The 22,525-nt window shown below is 40.4% G+C and overlaps 1 protein-coding gene across 4 annotated transcripts in view; it reads left to right on the top strand.

The window, feature by feature from the left end:
• Positions 1-13,685, top strand: part of BCL11B (BCL11 transcription factor B) — a 96,607-nt gene extending 82,922 nt beyond the window's left edge. For all 4 annotated transcript variants that reach the window (XM_049828913.1, XM_049828911.1, XM_049828912.1 and 1 more), the window contains one exon: positions 6,543-13,685. In XM_049828913.1, coding sequence (XP_049684870.1) covers positions 6,543-8,554 — 2,012 coding nt within the window. In that variant the 3' untranslated portion in view covers positions 8,555-13,685. The remainder of the gene's footprint in view (positions 1-6,542) is intronic.
• Positions 13,686-22,525: the final 8,840 nt, after the last annotated feature.

Here is a 22,525-nt window from a genome sequence, read left to right as displayed (position 1 = left end):
TGCGCTTCAGGTCGGCTGAGCTTTACAAGAGAGAGTGGCTGTTTATCTGAGTGGAGAATTGGAGGTGCTTAGGCTGTGAGACTGCAGGCGTCTTGCTAAGCCACAAAACACCAACTTTAGTTGCTAGTCGATGCTTACTTTATGAATTGTTGGTGATAGTCCCCATCAGCCTCAGCTGGATGGGCTGCAAGACTCTCTTGAGCCCTTTCTTTAGACAAGGCAGCGTAGAGATGGATGCACTGTGTTAGCTCTGGGGATAGATAGAGGAGTTGTGCTTGTTCTACATCTTCAGCTTGTGTTGCGATCTAAACAAAATGAAAATGAAGAGAGGTATAAAGAGAAATGGTTCCTTTGCATTTGGTGTTTAAAACTAGTGACTGGCATTGGACTGGCAGTGGTGATCCTCACCCAGGCTTGGACCGTACTTCACACTTCTGACTTTTTTTTTTTTTTGAGACTGTCAGTCCCTCTGAAATGGAGGTAGCAGCACTGCCAAACACCCCAGGGAGTGCAGGGAGGGTAAAACTCTCGATATTGGGGGTGCTCAGCATATGTTTGTTTAATCATAAACATATGTAAGTCAATCTTCTTGCTAACTTGGATAATTTAGAGTGGCAATATGGCTTATAAAACCTCTTCAGCAGAAATACCTATAGTAGAGATATTTTTGCATACCCAGTCAAGCATCGGGTATGAACCGATATAGTTCACACTGCAGATGCACACTGCAGACACCTGGAAAGTATTTGGCCCTTATCTAGGTGACCTGTCAAACTGCGTATAACCATGTATTTTCTTCACTATGAAACACTAAATCTTTTCAGTATTTAATGCACTTTAATGTCAGCTGGTCTTACAAGGAGACTTGTTAAACTAGTGTTCTCAATTATGGCATTTTAATTTAATAATAATTCAATTAAAGGTGTGTTTTTTATGGAGCATCCATGCTACCTTTATTGGTATTATTAGAGTAACCATCATAATAACAAGGAGTAATTATTTAAATGCTCATTAAAAATCGAGTGGTGGAGAAGAGAGTAACATTGGCGGAAAGACTGTAGGAACCTGACACATGTCTGTTCCTGAGTGCTACAGTAAAAGGTGTCCTTTCTTTAAAGCTTGCAAGTTTCTACTTTTCCTGAACTTCTAAAGGTGCAGTAAAGCAGCATTAAAATTCCTTAACATTTTTATTGCTGCTGTTGTAACTTTGTAAAGGGAACCAGAAACATTATCTGGAAAGTATTGCTAGAGGTAAAGAATGGCAGTGGTTATGTGGACCTGACTGCAGGTCCTCACCGCAGTCTTGGCAGGGGTTATGGGTGGGTGATTAAAAAGGGTGGCGGTGGGGAAGTTTGTTCTCTGTTACAGCTAATGGCATTATTCAGGCATGCTGAGGGGAGGATTCGTAAGGCACTGGATGTCACTGTAGCCCAGCAGAAAAATAATGAATTCTCAACAGTTCTTATCTCACACTGATTATTGTTTGATGGTATCCAAAATAACTGAGGATATTTTGAGGGAAATTTATCTCCAGGGCAAAGGCGCTCAGCATTCAGGGTATATAGAAAGTAATGTACCAACTGGGCAAGGAAGATCTGCGTATCACTAAATGATACAAGTAAGACTGCAGAGGACAGATAAGTCAGGGGATTCAGGCTGCCTGGTGCAGCGGGATGAATGTCCACAGACCCAGGCTATTCTTCTTCTGGGCTGGGAAAACTGAACTGTCTTTTCTCACTGCCCCCTGTAAGGGCAGAATTTGGGAGGCAGGATCTGAATTTACCTTTGTTTTGTACTGTTCATGAAAGACAAAAAAGCTCATTATTGCTTTGACATTTTGAATGGAACATAATCTGTCATGCAATAATGGAGGGAACACGTTTTAATATTTCTGGAAAAGACCATCGTTTGCCATAATACGCAGAAAAGGCAAGAATATTCAGTAAGTTCATAGTTTATAATCACCTGCTTAGAGAGAAGATACTGGAGAGATTTTTAATCTACCAGATAAAAACATAACAAGATCTAACGGCTGGCAGTTCAACTCAGCAATTTGAGTCGAAAAGAAGACAGTTTTTTTAATACTGAAGGTAGTCAACCATTGCCACAGACTACTCCGATGCATAGTGAACTCTCTCTCACTTGGCATTTCCAAATCAAGTTGGGAGAAGGGGGTGCTAAAAGACACGAAGTGGTTCAACTGCAAATTGCTGGGCTGGATGATATCTGTATGTGAGGTACAGACTAAACTGTTTCCTATGTTTTTCATGTACATGTATGTAGGAAAAAATATTATGATCTTAAATTTCAAGAAGAAAAAAATTAGATTAGGCATTTGGGGAACCTTCATGATGGTAAAGGAGAGAAGGAATGAGGTAGACTTTGGGAAGGTTGTAGACTCTCCATCCAGGTGGCCTTTGAAGTGGGATAAATGGAGCATCTGCCGTAGGTACGAATAGATGCATAGATATGGAGATCCTTTGGGTCAGGAATTGGACAAGGGCAACCCTTAAGGTTTATCCCAGTCCTTTCATTCTTTCAATTCACAGTCCTTCCTAGCCTTCAAATCAACGTTTCTGAACCTATAGACCCGTGTCTCAGTAGGATCCAGCCCTACAAACCTGTCTCATGTCTGAACTTCAGCAGCAGTATTTGTTTGGCTTTAGTGCAACCTTGGAGCTACTATTGACTGCTTGGGGCTTGTGGCCTGGATGTCTCATCTCAGTACATACACCCTATCTACCAACTAATGTAAAGATAAAAGATTGTAGTTGAGCCATCAGCCCTGAAAATCGTGCCTAGTTACAGACTGTAGGGTTGAATCCATGTGCAGTTCATTTAACAGTATTAATAAAGTCGTGGCTTGTGCTTAACTCTGAGCACATGAATAATTTCATCACTATCCAACAGAGCACTTCAGCCTATGCTTAAGTTTCACTGATGTTGATTACTCACATGCTCAAAGTCAAGCACATGCTAAAGTGATAAAGACTGCATATGGCAAAGCCTATACAGCTAGTTGTCATAAAGCGGGTATTTAGACAGACTTCAGTGCAGGTGGCAAGGGATTAAGATAGCCATATATCAAAAGTAGCCTTATAACAAAGAGTTTTATAGTGTAGGTGCACTGCATTATTAAATATAAGGATCATTCTTGAGCAATACATGGCTGTTTCTGGGCATGTTTAAAATATTTAGCAAGTTTTTGAATATAAAAATATTTGGAGTGGATCTTCAAAGACTTTTTGACATTGTTCTGTTCTTAAAAGTGAGCATCTACACTGCTCAGGGCTACTTCTAGGCAAGATAACCATGAAGTGATAATATGGAAATGAACATTTTAATTTATTTTTTTCATTTTTTTTAAACGGGGAGTCTGAGGAGAGTCTTTCAGGGTTGTGAAAGTTAAAACATATATATACACAGGCATGCACACATGAACACTCCTGAAGCAGTCAGAGATCGGTAGCCAGGTAGCCTGCAGTCAATTTTGCCGCCGTGTTGGGGTCTCCTGAAGAGGAGTGTTAAGGAGCGTAAAAGCTAAACAAAACAAAAAGGAAGAGAAGACTCTTTTATGACTGCTAGCTTGTAAATCTTAGATCACTAATAGCACTAATTTGCTCTGTATGAAAGAAAACTAAAAAGGAGGGGGATTTACTTTCCTCAGTTGAATTTCACGGAGGTGAAGTTTTGGAGAACAAAACAAAACAAAACATCTCAGTTCCATGTAACATGTAGTAGCAAGCATCCAGCCAGCTGCCATTTTGAGGGTAATTTTTTTAATCAGCCATTTCAGTTTTAGATTGGCCTTGATCCTCAGACTGCTCAGGAATTTTTCTCCTTACGTATGTGCCTTTGCTGAAGTAAACGTGTTGCTGTTGTCGTCGTCGTTCTCTAATACACAGCTGTTTTCTTCCTCCTGTCAGCTCTTGAGCTAAGCAAGGAGAATGCACGCACACACACTCACACACTTTTATTTTTTTAGAGAAAAAAACCCCACAACAAAGAAGAATGCATGCTGTGACTTTAAAAATGAAAGAATCGAACAGCTGTGGGTAATAAATCGATTAATTAGAGTGGATAAAATGAAGGTGAAGGGTGCAGAGCAGTCTTTAATTTGAAGATATACGACCTTGTAAGATGCTGCACTTCATTTGCTATTAGATCACACTTTGGAAGGGGCTTTATTAAAATCTATTCTAGGGTGAGCTGAGGTAAAACATATTGTTAAAAAAAGCTTTTGACAGAGTATGTTATATACTTTAGTCTGCTTCAGTGATTTCTGTCACTTTTTATACTACACATGTTGCTGTGCAAGAAAAGTTAAAGGTCTAGACATTTTCATCATATTTCTCTAAGAAACAGAAATTTAAATATTTGAAGTAATAATGGGAGCATTTACTGTTGCTTTGGCTGCGGAGCTGACATAAAATTCCCTATGCCTCAGTGCTGAGTAGATTTTTAAGGGATAATGTATCAGTTCCTTTCTGTGATTGTATGTGGCTTTCATTACTGTCAATAGCACTTACGGGCACTTTTTCCAAGCGGAGTACAGTTCCCAAACTTGTGTTTTTTCTAATAGCGGTTGTTAGAGATTAATCAAAGCAACTGAGTCTGTCCCGTACGACGCAGCGTGCAGGGCCGGGGCACAGGGGCCATGTCAGCCAGGCAGAAATGCCCGCTGTGTTGTGTATGTTTTTTCTTGGCTGTGAAGAGCCGCCTTCTCCGAAATCGGGGTCTGAAGATGCTATCCACAGCAATAGCCCTACTAAATCAATAGGAGCGTGAGGAGCTGCACCACATTTATCACCTACCTTTGTAAATAAGTCTCAATCTGATAGATGCTTTTTCCTTTACGCTTTTATGGATGTTCATTGGGTGATAAGATTAGATAGACTGACAGGCTGTTAGGTAGGCACATAATCTTCTAGCCTCCTTGTCTAAGGTTTTGTAGGTTTTGTTAGCAGCGGCCATTCCTGCAACAGCCAGAAGAGGGGAATTCAGTCAGCAGCAATCCTGCTTTGCCCGGTGTGCCTGAGTTCAATTTTTTTCTTCTTTTATTTTTTTGACTGCTATGAGTCAGTCTTCCTCTTTACAATGGTAGTTTCAATAATACGGTTCTGTTCACCTTATACATTTTCATTTTCAAGCTCAAGCAATAGGCTTTTATGAATTGCAGTCTCCTCAATCTAGAAAGGGGTCGTGTAGTTCAGCTTTGGACCTGAGCTCCTGTGGAGGGGCTGGGATTGGGCCTCCTTTGGGTTGTTCTGCAGATACGGGTCAGGCGGGAAGCTTGGTTCAGGCTTTGAACTTTCAGGAAGTTTAGTGCCTTTAGGTGCAGCAGGGCCACTGCTAGCCAAAATACGTGCTTTCATAAACAAACAAACAAGCAAGAAATTAATTTTAGATTTTCCAAAATGGGTAGTTGTTTTTTCAGGAAACCTCCCCCTCATTTAAAAAAAACAACAACAAAACAAATCCTGGATTGTGATTTTCAAGCTGACACGTATTTATGAATTTATCAGAGTCTTGCAGAGGCATTGAAAAAAGAAGGGTGGCTAGGGGGGGCGGGGGGAAGTGCTTTTTGAAGATAGCACAAAGTTTATATCGTGCCCAGGACTGGAATTTTCTAGCTAGCAAAATTATGACTGTAGTGCAGACTTGTCCACACCTGTACTTTATGTAAAGCTGAATCAAGGTTAAAGGAATGCTTTCCACCTTTATGCAGTCGTTCAAAGAGGCTAGAAAGGCAAACAGAACAATGTTTTTGGCTCTGGTGAGCATTTCTGCATTGGAGGGCAGGCTCAGGCTCAGAAATTCTTGGGACCCAGTTCAAGCACGGCCCAACGTTTGTTACTGTTAATTGCAACTGTGCTGTCGGCTTTGATTACCGGATGTTTCATTTGAGTGGCTTCTTGGTGTTTTGGCAAAAAGAAAGTCAAAGTGGTTTATGCAAGGGTACGCTTTCCAAGCTCCTGTTGACTTGAATAGGACTTGTGCAGCTAAATACCTACATAGTATTTTAAAAATGGAAGTGCTGGCATGACTGAAGCATGTATAAATTAAATTCAGCAAGATCTCAGGGGACTGCTGCATGAAGTATACAAAAATATAAAATGAAAGAGTGAGAATGACACTGAAGCTTCTTGCAGGTGCCTTGTAAAACCTACCACACTGCATTTTCTTTGTTTTTTGTCTGTAGTCATAAATCCCTTGAAACAAGTTCCTTTTTGTGGAATAAACACGTGAAAGGATTTGGATCCTTATGCATCATAAAGGAAGGTTTTATTTGCAAGTTAGAGGATATAAACTTATATAGCACCAATGCGTATGTGTGATATTTGTCATACATGTTAAGTGAATAAGCGTGGTAAGTAAATGTGCTGTTCAACAATTTATATCAGTCAATACATTGCAATTAAGTCCTTCTTTCAGAAATGCCAAGGAGGAAATGTGCTAGCAAAATAAAGTGCATGCCAACTGTATTTAAATGTTCTCCGCTGTATTATTTTTTGAGTGTTCTTTCTGTTTTTCTTTTATAGGTAAAGATGAGCCTTCAAGCTATATTTGCACAACATGCAAGCAGCCTTTTAATAGTGCTTGGTTCTTGCTTCAGCATGCCCAGAACACACATGGATTCCGCATCTACCTGGAAACAAGCCCTTCAAACAGTTCCCTTACTCCACGCATCACCATCCCTCCTCCTCTGGGACCGGAGACTGTTGCACAGTCCCCGCTGATGAATTTCCTTGGAGACAACAACCCTTTCAATCTTTTGCGGATGACAGGACCCATCTTGCGCGAACACCCTGGCTTTGGTGAGGGTCGGCTCCCAAACACGCCTCCCCTGTTCAGCCCACCGCCTCGTCATCATCTGGATCCACATCGCCTTAGTGCCGAAGAAATGGGGTTAGTTGCCCAGCATCCCAGTGCCTTTGACAGAGTTATGCGTTTAAACCCCATGGCAATTGAGTCCCCAGCGATGGATTTCTCCAGAAGGCTTCGAGAGCTGGCAGGAAACAGTTCCACCCCTCCGCCAGTCTCACCCAGTCGCACCAACCCTATGCATCGCCTGTTGAATCCTTTCCAGCCGAGTCCGAAATCACCTTTTTTGAGCACCCCACCACTGCCCCCCATGCCCCCCAGCAGCACTACGCCTCCCCAGCCTCAGGCCAAGAGCAAGTCCTGTGAATTTTGTGGGAAAACATTCAAGTTCCAGAGTAACCTTATCGTGCACCGGCGCAGTCACACGGGAGAAAAGCCCTACAAGTGTCAGCTCTGTGACCACGCTTGCTCCCAGGCCAGCAAGCTAAAACGCCACATGAAAACGCATATGCATAAAGCTGGCTCCATGACGGGCAGGTCAGACGATGGACTATCCACCACTAGCTCCCCAGAGCCGGGCACAAGCGAGCTCACTGGAGAGGGACTGAAATCCAGTGAGGCAGATTTCAGGAACGAGAGCGATCCTTCCCTGGGCCATGACAATGAAGAAGAGGAAGAGGAGGAGGAGGAGGAAGAGGAGCTCGAAAATGAGAGCCGGCCAGAGTCGAGCTTCAGTATGGACTCAGAGCTGAGTCGTAACCGAGAAAACGGCTCCAAGTCGCTGCCGGATGAGAAATCCCTCGTCCTGGGAAAAGTCATCGAGAATGTAAGTCTAGGTGCCATCCAGCAATATAACGACATGCTAGCTGAAAAACAGAAGAGGAGTAGCTTCATGAAAAGGTCTTCTGACCAGCGAGACTTGTGTCCCCGAGACCTCTGTCAGAGAGATCCAGGCGACGAGGACTCAGTGGTGGGAGAGCTGGACCGCACTGAGGAAGGGACGGTCAACGGAAGAAACTTTGGCCCGGGTGAACCCTTCCCAAACTTGTTCCCCCGCAAGCCGACGCCTATCACGAGCCCCAGTTTAAACAATTCCTCTAAAAGAATAAAGGTAGAGAAAGATTTGGACTTGCCACCAGCAACGATAATACCTTCCGAAAACGTTTACTCCCAGTGGCTGGTAGGGTATGCAGCATCGCGGCACTTCATGAAGGATCCGTTCCTCGGATTCACAGACTCCCGACAATCCCCCTTCGCGACCTCTTCCGAGCACTCGTCGGAGAACGGGAGCCTGCGTTTCTCCACCCCGCCAGGGGACATGCTGGACGGGGGGCTCTCAGGGCGCAGCGGCACGGCGAGCGGAGGCAGCACCCCCCACATCAGTGGCCCCGGCCCCGGGCGACCCAGTTCGAAGGAAGGGCGCAGGAGCGATACATGTGAGTACTGTGGCAAGGTCTTTAAGAACTGCAGCAATTTGACGGTGCACCGTCGGAGCCACACTGGAGAGCGGCCTTACAAATGCGAGCTCTGCAACTATGCATGTGCCCAGAGCAGTAAGCTGACGCGCCATATGAAAACGCATGGCCAGATAGGGAAGGAGGTCTACCGCTGCGACATTTGCCAGATGCCCTTCAGTGTTTACAGCACCCTGGAGAAACACATGAAAAAGTGGCATGGAGAACATTTGCTGACAAATGACGTCAAAATTGAGCAGGCAGAAAGAAGCTAAGGCCCCCCCCCCCCCTCCCCCCTCCCCCCACGCCCCCGCTAGGTTAAATTTCAGGGGTCTAGGTAACATTTTATTTGTACAGTTTAACTATTGCCAACTGAGAAAAGATGACCTAACTTGCCTCCGTAAACATAACTTAGCATAACTATGGTAGGTGCCAGACTTTGGCACTTAAATATAACCTGTGTCTACAAAGTTCTATTAAACCCGAGGGTTGATTAAGGCAGTAAAAATTGTGGAGCCTTTTAACTGTGCAATAATTTCTGTATTTATTGGGTTTTTGTAATTTTTTGGCATGTGCAGGTACTTTTTTTTATTCTTTCTGTTTAAATTTCTTTTAAAATTTTGTTGGGTATCCCTGTTTAATTTTACCCAGTCGTAGCCTGAGATTACTTGCATTGTAGGGGAGAAACATATCTTTTAAAATTATAATTTTTGGGCCGCTGCTTTGTTGAAATTTAAGCTAAGTGTGTGTAATTTCTTGTGAAGAAGCCAGCATTTGAACAGAAATCTTCCTTTTTTTTTTTAATTCTTTCTTTTTTTCTTCCCTTTCCTCTTCTTAAATAACCTTGAAGATTAGGGAAAACAAAATTATACAGCGGATAACAATCTTTAAAATTAGCACTTTCTTTTGCAATTGGATCAAACATGTAGCACTGACAATGTTGCTGACGATAGAGACCTTTTCTAGATGGATTTCATCACTAAAGTTATGACAACAAAAAAGACATAGGTGTAGAAGGCAGCTACATTCCAAAACCAGAAACATTCTTAAACAGTTCCTTCCTGTTGTTAAAAGCTATGGCAACATAATGGTGCCATTTTGTCACTTTTTGGGGTGTCTTTCCCACCCTCTTCGCCTCCTGCCACTCTTCCCAGAGACATTGAAAGTACATCGTGAGTATTGTAATATTCTTTTCGAACCTTGGAGGAGCCAAATGCCATCTTTTTTTCTTTTTAAACTGCAAAATCATAGATTTGAGGTCAGGACATCTACTTTAGTCCAGAGTTGTTGTAGTCAAAATAATTACTAGAGGATGGGAAAGTGTGAATTTCTCAATGAAAAGCCTCAACTCATAGGCATTTGGTTTATGAATAGAAACATTAGAACTATCTTATATGATGTACAATGATGTTATTATAAGGAAGGGAAAAACAAATTCTAGTTTATTTACCTGTCTGGGCAAGATTCTGCTCCTACTGAAGTTGGTAAGAGTTTTCCCCTTGGCTTAATTAGGAACAGAATGGGATTGTATTCAGATAAAAGCATTACGACAGAAAAAAGTAAAGAAAAGAAAAATGCACCTGCTCTACTTTCAAATTCCAAATTTTTTAAAGCCTTTTATGACTAATATTAGCAAACAGTGGAGAATTATGGTTAGAGATTTTAATTATGTTGACCCGCACTTTAAAGCTTTTGTTTGTGGTTAAGAGAAAAATGGCTTCTCAACAAGAAATTACATCATATTCTTCTACTTGGCCCAAAGGTGGGTTAAACTGTAAGGGAACAGCTGAGATTAAGTGTCAGTGTTGCTAAGCATGGCATTCACAATACTGGCACTATAAAGAAAAATAAATAAAAATAATTTATTGGACAGTTTTTCTACTGCCATTCAATTTGACGTGAGTGCCTTGAAAACTGATCTTCCTATTTGAGTCTCTTGAGACAAATGCAAAACGTTTTTGTGAAATGAAAAGACTTTTAAAAAAAAAAAAGTAAAACAAGAAAAGTACATTCTTTAGAAAAAAAGAGCCACATTTACTTAAAAAAAAAAAAATTACTGGTTGAAGATAGTGGACATGAAAATGCCATAAGACCCAATCAAATGAAGATGTATACCCAGCACAACTTCGGACATCCATTAGCTGAATTATTCTCAGCCTTTTTTTTTTTTCAGGACAACGCTGCTTAGGAAATGGAATGGAAATGATTTACTGCTGAATTAAAACTCAAATGACACAAATTACAAGTTGTTATCATTGAATGAGAAAAAACAATTCAGGAACAACGGCTAATTTTTTTTTTAAAGTTAAATTTAGTGCACTCTGTCTTAAAATACGTTTACAGTATTGAATACATACAAGGGTAAAAAAGAAATTGTGTGTATGTGTGTTTGAGCAATCTTTTTTTTTTCAAAGTTTGCTTAATAGGTTATTAAAAAAAAATGCCATAATGGCCATGTGTATATTGTTTTCTTTTGGTGACGGGGTTTTAGTATATATTATATATATTAAAATTTCTTGATTACTGTAAAAGTGGACCAGTATTTGTAATAATGGAGAATGCCTGGGCATTTTACAAAACCAGAAAGAAAAAAAAAAAAAATCCCTTTTCTTTTTTCCTTGAAAATGTTGCAGTAAAATTTAAATGGTGGGTCTATAAATTTGTTCTTGTCACTGTAACTGTAAAGTCTTGAGTTTTAGTAAATTTTTTTCTGCCTTGGGTGTTGAATTTTTATTTCAAAAAATGTATAGAATCTTGTATTTGGGGATTAAAAGGTGATTGCTACACCATGTAGAAAAAGTATGTAGAAAAAAGTGCTTAATATTGTTATTGCTTTGCAGAAAAAAAAAATCACGTTTCTGACCTGTACCTATTTTTCTCTTTTTTTCTCCCTTTCCCCCCTTCCCTTCCCCTTCTGGAATGGATATTGATATTGGTTGATTCATATGATGTAGGCACTTGCTGTATTTTTACTGAAGCTTGTAATTTTTTAACTGTACGCTTGTCCTTTTAAAGGGATTTAATGTACCTTTTTGTTAGTGAATTTGGAAATAAAAATAAAAACAAACAAACAGGCTGCCATAATATATTTTTTTAATTTGGCAGGATAAAATATTGCAAAAATAAAAAAAAATTTGTATGTGAAGTCCTTATTGTACAGGAAAAAAGGGGGTTGTTAGACGACCTTTGAGTAAAAGAAACAAAACAAAATAATTAAGTGCTTTTTTATTTTTAATTTTTTTGTTGTTGTTGTTCACAGATAATTTTAGTTGTATATATATTTTTTTTTGTCAGAAATGGCCTACAAAAAAGTGCTGTTCCCACAGGGCTCTAAATAACTTCAAAGTTGCCTGGACCCCTTGCATCAAGGTTTTACCAGGTATGGTTGAACCAGGCTGGATGGTTATTGCCTATTCATGTGAAATGAAATTCTGTTCCCGTAAAGGTGTCTGGGGTGACATCCCACAGCTTCCCCGCAGATTTGAGAGAGAGAGAGGAGATTTTTTTCCACCCCTTCTAAACACGAAGATGTCCGACACATCTTCCCTGTCCTGGCCACCCCCCACCTCACTGCCCCCCACACCCTGCCACCGTCCTCTGGAAGAAAGTCGTTTCATAGCAAAAAGTGAGAGCTGTTGCTTCCACTTCGACGCAAAATGGTAAAATGGTCTGCTGTTGGTACAGCTGTAACCAGGTTGAAGTAAAATTGGTCCAGGCACAGCCCTCCTCTTCCCTGTCAGAACAGGACCTACTCCGTGTACAGGTCTTGCCAGTCCATGTTTTTAGCTGCTTTGCTGCTGTTCACTCCTAATTGTACATTCCATAAATTTCTGAATGTTTGAGGGACTGGGATGAAATCCTGTGCCTTTTGATTTCTCTCTTCTTTGCTTTTCTTTCTCTCTCTCTCTCTCACGCTCTCTCCCTTTTGGGTCGAGGGGAAGACAGGTGGCAGAAGAGGCACTGAAGCTCTAGTGAAGGGGAGAAGGAGAAAATGCTCACCGCTCTTGCAGGAAGTGACGGTAAAACGTAAAACAAAAACAACAACAACAAAACCTATTGCCATGCCAAATTCTTCTGCTGCTTTCATCGGTGCAGAACTGCTGGAGCAATTGGAGAGGCATGGGTGTGACAGCAGGGAGAATTTGGTCCAGCTACCTAACAGATAGATATATGTCTTCCTGGCTTGAACAACGTACCCTTAAGACTTCTGGACAAATTCTGGATCTCAATTAAACTGATATAAATCAAGAATTATTCATCACTCTTAGTCCTGGATTACTCCAGTGTAGCTGAGGCTGGAATTTGGTCCCTTAAAGGCACATTTTCACTTTTTGGTGAAAATTCAGGTCCCTGGCGTTAGTATAAATCCAGAGTCATGTCACAGAACTCAGCAGAATCCCTTGGACATGCATCAGTGTAATGAAGATCAGAAGTTAACGGCATATTTTCAGTCCACAATTTGTTGATTTAAGAAAGAAATTCACCTTTCATTTTAGTGTAAGTTGTTCAGGAGCTCCAGTCTCCCTGTTGTTCTTAATTATCCAGGATAGCTAACACCAGCAGTTGTCTAATTTTGTGACTTAGATCACTGAAACAAGTCACCCAAAAGCACAAGGGTTGTGTTTCTGCAGACTGTAGTGATAATGAAATGGCCCTCCTTTTCTTCTTGCTTAGAAGAACTGTAGTTTACTAGGCCATAAGCACAATATAACATAGACATAAAATAGCTAGAATGCTGCCATAGTTCTTTTCACAATTTAAATAGGTTTTTTTTTTATTATTATTTTAAGGTTGAATTTATTACTTTTATTGTGTCTAGTCCTGCTGCCTTTGAAGTCCAGAGCAAAACTCCAGTCAAATCCCTTGGCAACAGGACAGGTCCAAGAACCTGGTTTTAGAAAGAAAAATACTGATTTTTAAGGAAAGGGTCAAAAAATCAGCATTTCATCCCAGTCCTATGTAAAAGACAGTCCAAGGTTTTGTTTATCACAGGCAAACTCATTTTTATGGTGCTCTTTGTATTTTAGAACTGCAAAGCAAAGTAACGTTGATTTAAGTTGTTTGCATTTGTACCGGCAAGGCAAAATATTTTTATTACCTTTTTCTATTACTTATTGTATGAGCTTTTGTTGTTTACTTGGAGGTTTTGTCTTTTACTACAAGTTTGGAACTATTTATTATTGCTTGGTATTTGTGCTCTGTTTAAAAAACGAGCACTTTTTTTTTTATTATGGATAAAATGTTGAGATGGCTGGAGGTCATTTCAATATGGCTTAGTGAAATATTTATTGTTCCTTTTATTCTCTGTACAAGATTTTTGGCCTCTTTTTTTTCCCTTATTGTCACAATGTTGAGTTCAGCATGTGTCTACCATTTCATTTGTACGCTCGTTCAAAACAACGTTTGTTCCAGTTTCAAGTTATAAAAATAAATTGGACATTTGACTTGATCTCCAAATCTTGTCTTTCCTGTTTTTTTGAAATTGAGGGGTGGGAAAGGGTAAAAAGAAGGGAGTGAGAAGTTGAAGCTTCAGTACAGATGATAGAGCTTGTGCTGTATTTTCTGTCGATTCTCGTGGGAGTCGATCAGGAGAGAATTCTTGTTTGGGGAGGACACGTGAGCACCTGCATGATGCTAAGCAGATGCTCAAGTCCTGCTTACATCTCTTGAACTTAAATATAATGTCAAGTATTTCCTGCGTAGGGGTATTGAGAGAAAGTGGTAGACTAATGCTAGAAACGGTCAACTTTCTCATAGGAAATTATGTTACGTTTGGGCAATTAGCACAGTTTTCTGAAGATGGTGAGATGTGCTTTGCTCTTGTGTTCCTTTCCAACCCCATAAACTTAACTATGTGCTGTATGCACCTAAGTTCGTTAACGTGTTTTGCTTCTTGCATGCCAATGCAAATAGGGAGAAGGCTTACCAATTTAAGCAGGAGCTGAATTTGGGCCACAGACTGCGTATTACCATGTGAGAAGCACCAAAACGTAACTGCGGCTACACATCTGCTCCTCCTCCTCAGCTAGGGATGAAGGCATGCACAGTTAAAGGCAGAATTTTGCACAATTTGCAGTTTGAGGATAAGAGCTGACAGCTACAGGCAGTTCGCTGTCCTGATACTCTTTATCAAGCCAACCTGTTAGCAAATGCATGGAAATCTTAAATGAGAGAATTGTTATTCAAACCATTATTGGAAAGCTCAGTAAAGATTTGGAGTGTCGGAGACCAGATTCTGATTTCCTGGAGGCCCTGGTCCAACAAACCATGTAACAGGCTTGTGATTCAAAGCAGGTGGGTAATTGAAATTCATTTCAAAGGAACTGCTCCTGGACTTTAAAGTATTTGGCTCAACTCAGAAGTCAGGAGGGGAAGCTAAGTGGTTTGTGCTACAGAAGAGCTCCTACAGATGGTCCCTTCCTGATCTCAGGCTCCCTGAATCTACAATCTAAATTTAGGTATGTGTGTAAGTGCTTTGCTGGATCAAGGCTGCAGAGTGATATAAAAGTTACAGGCTTTGAAAAGTTGCACTCATGAAAAACCAGTGAAAATGAAATCAGAACCCGACGCTGACAATTATATTGGGCAATAGTTCACGCTGTAATTCCCAAAATGCCATGTTCATTTTGAATGCCTTCTGCAGTGAGCTGTAAAGGCTGTTACATTTTACTTCTAAATTTTGTACAGTTTGCATTTGAATGGGGTGTTTTTGACACCCCATAAACATGACTTCACTCTAGTGGAGCTTTACACTGCTGTGTCATTTTGTCAGCTTTAAAGGCATTGCAGGCCTTGCAGATGTTGATGCGATGTTTGAAGACGGAGCGGCAGCAGCCGCTGCTGTGCACCCTGGCCTGTGGCCAGGAGGGTTTGAAGGTGCGAGGGGACTTTCCGTCCACTGCCTCTGCTCGGGGAGGTGCTATCTGCCCGGCAAGGAGAAGCATGGACGTCCTAGAAGTAGTGATGCCTTAACTCATTACTGTTGGATCTGCTAGAGCTTGTCTGTCAGACCCCCGATTACTCACATGTTGGCATGAGGGAAAAAGCTGGATTACGCCCTTTTGACAGAGGAGATGCGAGAAATCACACAAACAAGGCTGCAAACAACTAAATCCGAATGAGTCTCTCTGCAGCATCCTCGGGTTGGATGTTCCTGTATCACACATGCTTGTGTAACCCAAGAAGAACTCTGTTATAATCAAGAAAGGAAAAAGGTTTAGAAAAATCTTCGTGAAATCCAAATGAAACCAATGGAGTTCAAACTTTGGTATGAAAGGAGAGGTACTTTAAGTCAGCGTTGTAGTTATTATAATGAAGAAACCTGTTATAAAGGTGATTTAATTTCTCAAAGGCCTTATTCCTCACACTGATTCTACACCATATTGCTTCTTATGATTCAATAGATTTACTCCTGATTTACACATAAGTATGGCATGGGATTGAATCTGGCTTAGTGGTTTTATATACAAAAAATTTACTTAAATGATTAGAACATAGAACAGAACAGCAGCGGCCATCTAACTCTAACTCCATAATTGAGATGTTTCCACGAGAAAGTGGAGTCAAAGAGTTACATTTACCCTATCAAAGGACAGAAAGATACCATGTGAACTGTACATCCAATTAAAACAGCCTGAAAACTCAAAATGAAAGGCTTGTGAACAGACCAATAATTATACACCAAAATCATTCAGGAAATAATTCTGAATAATGAATATATTTGAGAAAATTGTGATCTATTTGCAGACAACTTGTAAGCAAAAAAGAGGCAACATTTGCCTAATAGTTGATTTGCTCTGAATTATTCTCCTAGCTCAGCTAAACGCTGACCTTTAGCTACTCAATGACAACATGCATTTCGCTGTCTGACAGATGACAGACTGTTCTCTGGGATCACACATGTTAGAGCTGGAAAAGACCTATTAACTCCTTTTGCCCATCCACTACCAACGCAAGATTATTTCTTTCGGTACTTTTTCTAAACAGGACATTATGCAGAACAGAATCAAATATAATTTTATACCTACCCATTGAAAAAAAAAAATTGCCTGGTAAGAAAAGATTCTTCAGCCAGTTTTGTCACTGTCCATTACCCTGTGGGTTTAATCAAAGGATATAACGATATGGCACTACGTTTTTTGAGAATGGACACGTGCTTCAGGGCTTTGTTGGACTGTAGTTTGAGAGTGAGGCTAGTTCCAAAAGATATCCTAATTCTTCTATTTCCCATTACTAATCAGGAGACCATTGCATTATACAGACAATGTACTGATTTACAGATTACTTTTTCTGCACAGAAGTTAGATGTAGGTTTCCTTTTATGTGTATCTTTTCATTTATTTCTTATTCTCTCAGGATACCTGTGAAATACCTCCTGTGCAAGTGAAGACCACTTACGTATTTTCATGTAGATTTGGCAAGTGCCAGTGCTGATTATGGTAGAAGACATAGGTATCATCAGAAAGCATCAAAGCTAATGAAAATGTGAAGGGAAACAATCATGTTTTAATGATTCCTATGAACTGGCTAGGAATTACAGTAATGCAAAAATAACACATTGCTCTTCAAAAATGTTTTAAGCATAAAGAACGGATGTCCAATGACTAACAAGTTATATGCGTGAGCATGCAAAAACTATGTATACATCTCTGTGTACGTAACTTAGATTCAAATTTCAAGTGTACGTCTAGAAAGCTAAAGCATAATATTGATTTCATTCAAATTTCTCCTAATTAACAGGCAAGTGTAACTGAGCTAATTTTAGTCCACAGCACTATATCCTTAAGATTGCCAGTTACTTTAGCAAAGCTGATTTGAAATGGATATTACAGTGATAAATGAAGACCCCTTGCCTTCCCTCTAGAAATCACAACTGGAGCAGCCATTGCGTGCGGGCAATGTCCATATATATAACATTTTACTAGACACTATTAAAATCCTTAATATGCTGGTTTTTACTAGAAACCAATAGATCATAAAGCAAAGTTCAGTGACTAGCCAGACTAATCTGGGGCATGTGAAGTTTCCACAGTACCAAAGCACCACTGGGAGGTATGTTTATAATCCTTTTTCTCACTATATTTATTAATTTATACGAAAAGATGGATATAACTACCTGTGTGTTTGAGGGATGTTGGGCTTCACTCATCATAGTGCATGGGTCTTCCCACTGGTGTGAGATGGGGTGAGATGAGAGAAACCAAGATAAGTCATAAAAGCTGAGCAGATATGGAAACACTCCAGAACAAACTCTCCTCATTTAACTCTCCATGATGTGACAGTGAGAATAATTTTTGGAGTGAAGCAGGAGGCCAAAGGAGTAAAGTCTCCATATGATATATTCCCAATGTGAACCATCAGCAAAACCAGGGAAAATTGATATTGATAACAATAGTAGTTTCTATTCAGGATGCGGCTGCAGCAATCTAATTGGAAACCAGGCACTTATCACAGAATACTTTGACTTCTTAGCAATGATGTAACATAATGCAGCTTCACTGAGAAAAGCACTATTCCTGCAAAATACCCCCAAATGACTGACAGAACGAATTGATGCAATTACAAAATTAGAAGAGGAGAGGGAAGGAGATGTTAAGAGATATAAACAAGGGAGAAAATAATGTTTCACATGGTAATAATGTTCAGAAAAAAGTAATGTGTTGGAGGATCATTGATGAATCAAGCCTGTTAGACATTTCAAAATACCTAAGTGAAATGGGAGTTTAAATCCTATTTTAGAGGTAACTTGAGTTCTAAGATCTAACGATTTTTAACAAGCCTTGCATTTCCAAATGGCTTTTGAAAATAAGGCAGTGGTCTAAAGGTATTTTAGAAAAACAGTCTCCTGTCATAGATATTATTCTGCTTATATTCCAATGGCTTAAATTATTACTTTTAATGTCTGAACATTTTTGAACATAGAGAAATTGGAATGCCAGACTCCCTCTCTCAGTTTGTGGCTTAGCTTCATCTTTACTAAAGAGAGACAGAAGTCCTAACTCCCCATATTTCAGGTCTAGAAACCCATCACTGTACCCAACAGATAGCACAAATTCAAGCTAAACAGCACATGGCCAGGACAGTGGTCTAACCATTTCACTAGATATGAAAGACTGCAGAGTTATTTCCAGATCATAAGTCTCATAAGTGTTCCAGTAGTCCCATGGAGAAACTCTCAGAATGAGACCCTGGTGGAAACCTCACTACCTGCAGGAGGTTCAAATTTAGATCTCTAATTTGGCTCATTGCAAAGACTCTTGAGGTAAAGGTATGAAATTGTAGCTATTTAAAATGTCCAAACTACCAGTGACTAACAACATGAACTTTCTGGTTGAGAAAAACACATTTTGAGTCAGAAGTCATGTCTCTCTCTATGAAAAATGTTCAATGATGAAAATGTTTCTATGTATGTGCTAGTTTTGAAGTTTGATATGTGAAGTATTTGCAGTTTACTCCTCTGCCATAGTTTATCCTTTCTGTAGAAGAGTTGCATGGGTGCTCCTCACCTACTCTAATGCAAAGTCGGGTAGATTAGCCAGTTCTCTGCTGGCAGATCAATCTAGTCTGAGAAGAGGAGAGGACCTCAGGTGTAGAGCTTCAGTTGGTACATCTTGTTCTGCAACAGATGTTTGACCATGACTGTAGAATGTCTTGTCCATCTATGACGATGAGGATATGCCTATGAAGATGGATTCTCTTCCCAGATGTGGATCTGAAAGCAGAAGCAGATTTTTTAAAAAATTTTCTTTTTTAGTAGCAAGTTAGAGAAACACCTTTTCTAATTCTGCTTTGTGGGGAAGCAAACCAAAATGGGACATTGCCTGGTGTAAATTAGTATTGCTCTGTTGTGCCAAGGCAACTAGGCTTACTTACTTATCTGAGATGATGAATAATAAATAACTTGGGAATTATTTTCAAATTTGTGCTATCCACTCCAGGTTGGTAAATAGTTTTAATATCTGATATATTTTCAAATATTATTTTTCAAAAAGACTACGATGTTCTTCAGATTTTTTAAAGCAAGAAGTGTTTTAAACCAAATTACCCTGATGGCGTTGTGGTACTGAGTGTGACTTCCCCAGTAAGTCAATCCTCAAAAAGAGTAGCAGGAACCTGTAGCTCTTGGTAAATTAGGTAGACTGTGCATGTCAGTAGGAACTTCTGTGATGTATGTGAATGATCAGCCAGCAGGATTAAGTAGCTTTTTTGTCATTTCAGTCTGATGTCATCTCTCAAGCGATTTTTCCCAGAAGTACGTACTTGTCTTGATATGCAGAAACTCTGGCCACATAGTTCACATGATTTTCCATACTTGGAGACTGTTTCTTTTGTTAGCTGTTATTCAGACGTGATTTCATGTTACCACTTTAATCCTGGTGATGAGTGATTCCTCAATGTAAAACCCATAGTTTTCTCTTCACCATGCTGTTTTCCCACACATGAGGTTTTGGTCATTCTTCCTCTGGCCACGCAAAACTGGGCATTGACTTCTCCCTAAACTGTTAATGTGAACTAATTTGTACAGGTAATTGTAGCTCAAGGGAAGTTTCTTGGTCCCTGTGAAACACTCCTGGCCCAGAGGACTGGTGATCAGCTTCCGCAGTTCTCCCACACGACAGCTGCTTAAGCAAAATAGGAGCTTAAGCAAAAATGAATTCAGATCCTCTGAGCACAAAGGACACTAGAACAAGCTGCATACTTACAAGTAAAGTGTTGTTTGGCTTGCCTCTGTGTCTACCAGACACACATCATATTTCAGTTTGTTTGAATTCCTATGTGCTCTTGAATTTCTCTTCAGGGTACCTTTTCTGTTCAGGGAGAGAAAGAGACACAGAGCCACTCTCAAAATGGAGCAGGTTTTAAGGGGTCAGTACTGGGAGCAGTTCTGTGCAATGTTTCATTAAAACCTTAGAAGTTGGTCTGGAGACAACACATTATATTTGCACACCAAACCAAGTTGGGAGAGATCAAAAGTGTGTTGAAGGTTGGTGGTGGTGTTCAAAGTGATTTTAATATCTCACTAAGTTCACTAAGCAGCCATTGGTCAGAAAAAGAGGTATGAAGGTTCACAAGTGATGGGGAGGCAACAACATTTTGTTGCAAAAAAAAGGCAGACATCACCATGGAATGTATCAACAAGAGAGTAGCCTGCAAATGACATGGTGTACGCTGCCCACTCTGTCCAGCATAGTGAGCACTTTGGACATCCAGTTGTGGGTTAAAATTCAAGAAAAATGTAGGCCAGTTGGAGGGTTGTCCTGAAGGGAGCAAAGGAAATGATCAGAAGGCTACAATGTATGTTTGATGAGGAAATATTGAAGTCATTTGGATTGTTTATCCAAAAAAGAGCAGAAGAAGGAGGCAAAATGAAGGAGGGAGACAACTCCTCTCAAGTAGGGAAAAATATGTTGTAAAGATGTTCTCCCCCTCCATAGTTTCATACACCTCCACGGTACCTGGAAGAAGAAACATATCCACTGTACCTTCACAAGGAATTTCACCTTATGCACCTCTCAAATCCTTTCCTTGGCAAACATTTCCTTTCCCTACAAATCGGTGGTCATGGCTCCCCTGACTGGCATCTTAAAAGAGCAAAGATTTTTTAAAATGTTTACTAAACAAGGGAGTTCAATGGCAACACTTGCCTTCACCCAGGATTTATCAAACGTAAGTAGAGACCTGTGGACCAGATTCAGACCTGGTGTAAGCTAGTGCAACATAACCTTGGAAAGAGTTCCTCCTCCTTCCACCAGACCTGAATTTAGCCCTTAATTTAACTCAGAGAAAAATGCAAATTAGCCTAATTAAACATACAGTTCAAGCAATCAAGATACTGGTTTTATACTATATTGATCTATTTTAAAATATCAACGTAGGACAGTTAAAAGCAAAGGGGGCAATTAATGTCTTTCCCTGGAAAGGTGTGAAAGGTACCTGTCAGGTTTCATTAAGTGTATTTATTCTTTCCTTTCAAATTGTCTCTCATTTGAGCAGACCACTCTTCTGGGTTAATGGTGACAGAAGACAGCAGCGCTGCTGTAAGCACCCTACACAGCAAATGTAGCCTATTAGTGAAAGACGGGGAATCCTGAAAATGAAATACTTTATTGTTGATGCCTCTGAAATACCCCATATACTACGACTGTCTCAGAAAAGCAAAGCTGGAGCTTACGTAAAAACAGTAAGAGAAAAAATCGTTATTATAGTAGCTTTATGAATGGGGATCTAAAGCACAGAAAGGTTAAGTTACTTGTTCAAGGTCATACAAAAAACTCCGTGAAGTAACTAGAAGTTTTTTAGAGATCTCCTGAGTCCAATTCTGGTGGGTTTTGATCTGGTTCCTCAGTCCTAAAGGAACAACCATCCTTTGGGTAGATGTGTTGTTATGGCAAGCGACATCTGAAGGTATAAGAAAAGATGTTTTTCCATACAAGCTTCACCCAGAGCTTGTCCAAGTCAGTGAAAAATCTCCCATTGGTTTCAATGGGTCAGCTGAAAACCGCAAGGGGCAAAGCTATCCTCTGCTTTCAGGGGGAGCACAGCATGACTGTGTTGGGCCACAAGGGATCAGCCTGATCTCAGCCAGCCAACACACCTGCCCAGCACTGGAAGAGCCTGACCTGCCATGGAAAGCGAGAAGGAGCTGGGGGGAGTTTTCCTACTGGACTTGCTGCAGTGGAAGGGATAGGGCCAGAGACAAAAGAAGGGAGAAGAGGTGATGGGCGAGGAGGAGGGTCTCAGTGTTTCCTGGCTAAACCTGCGCTGTGCCTTGTGTGTATTTCTGTGAGTTCCTCTGGAGTGAGTACTGCAGGGCTGTGATCACAGCCGTACAGTTTGCAAATAACCAACAAATGTGAGCAGCCATAAGTCTCTGAGTTGTGACCTTTGGTGGTGGAATAGATTTCCCTCGTGATGCTGAGATTCTTTGACAGCTGAGCCTGACTCCGAGTTTACATGTTTTGTCAGGCCAGCATCTCTCAGGGTTTGTGGTTAGGGTGGCCTTGGTGACAGTCACTGTTTTCAGTTCAGGCCATGAAAGAGATGCTGGGCTGCAGCAGCAATTCTTTGGATATTTTTCCAGCTGAAAATCTGCACATCTCTGAGCCTGACATTTTCTTCTCAGTAGTTTTTAATGTTATATGGATTTTTAAGAAGTATAATTTATGCCAGTGCCATTTAATGATGCACCTTTAACCAAAGATAAAACACTACCCATGTTGCTTCTGATTTAGCCTTTTTGGCCTGGT

The sequence above is a fragment of the Accipiter gentilis genome, chromosome 25 (assembly GCF_929443795.1).
Source record: "Accipiter gentilis chromosome 25, bAccGen1.1, whole genome shotgun sequence".
NCBI lineage: Eukaryota > Metazoa > Chordata > Aves > Accipitriformes > Accipitridae > Astur > Astur gentilis.
The sequence above is the reverse complement of the archived record's forward strand: the minus strand, read 5'-3'. Positions and strand labels throughout refer to the sequence as shown.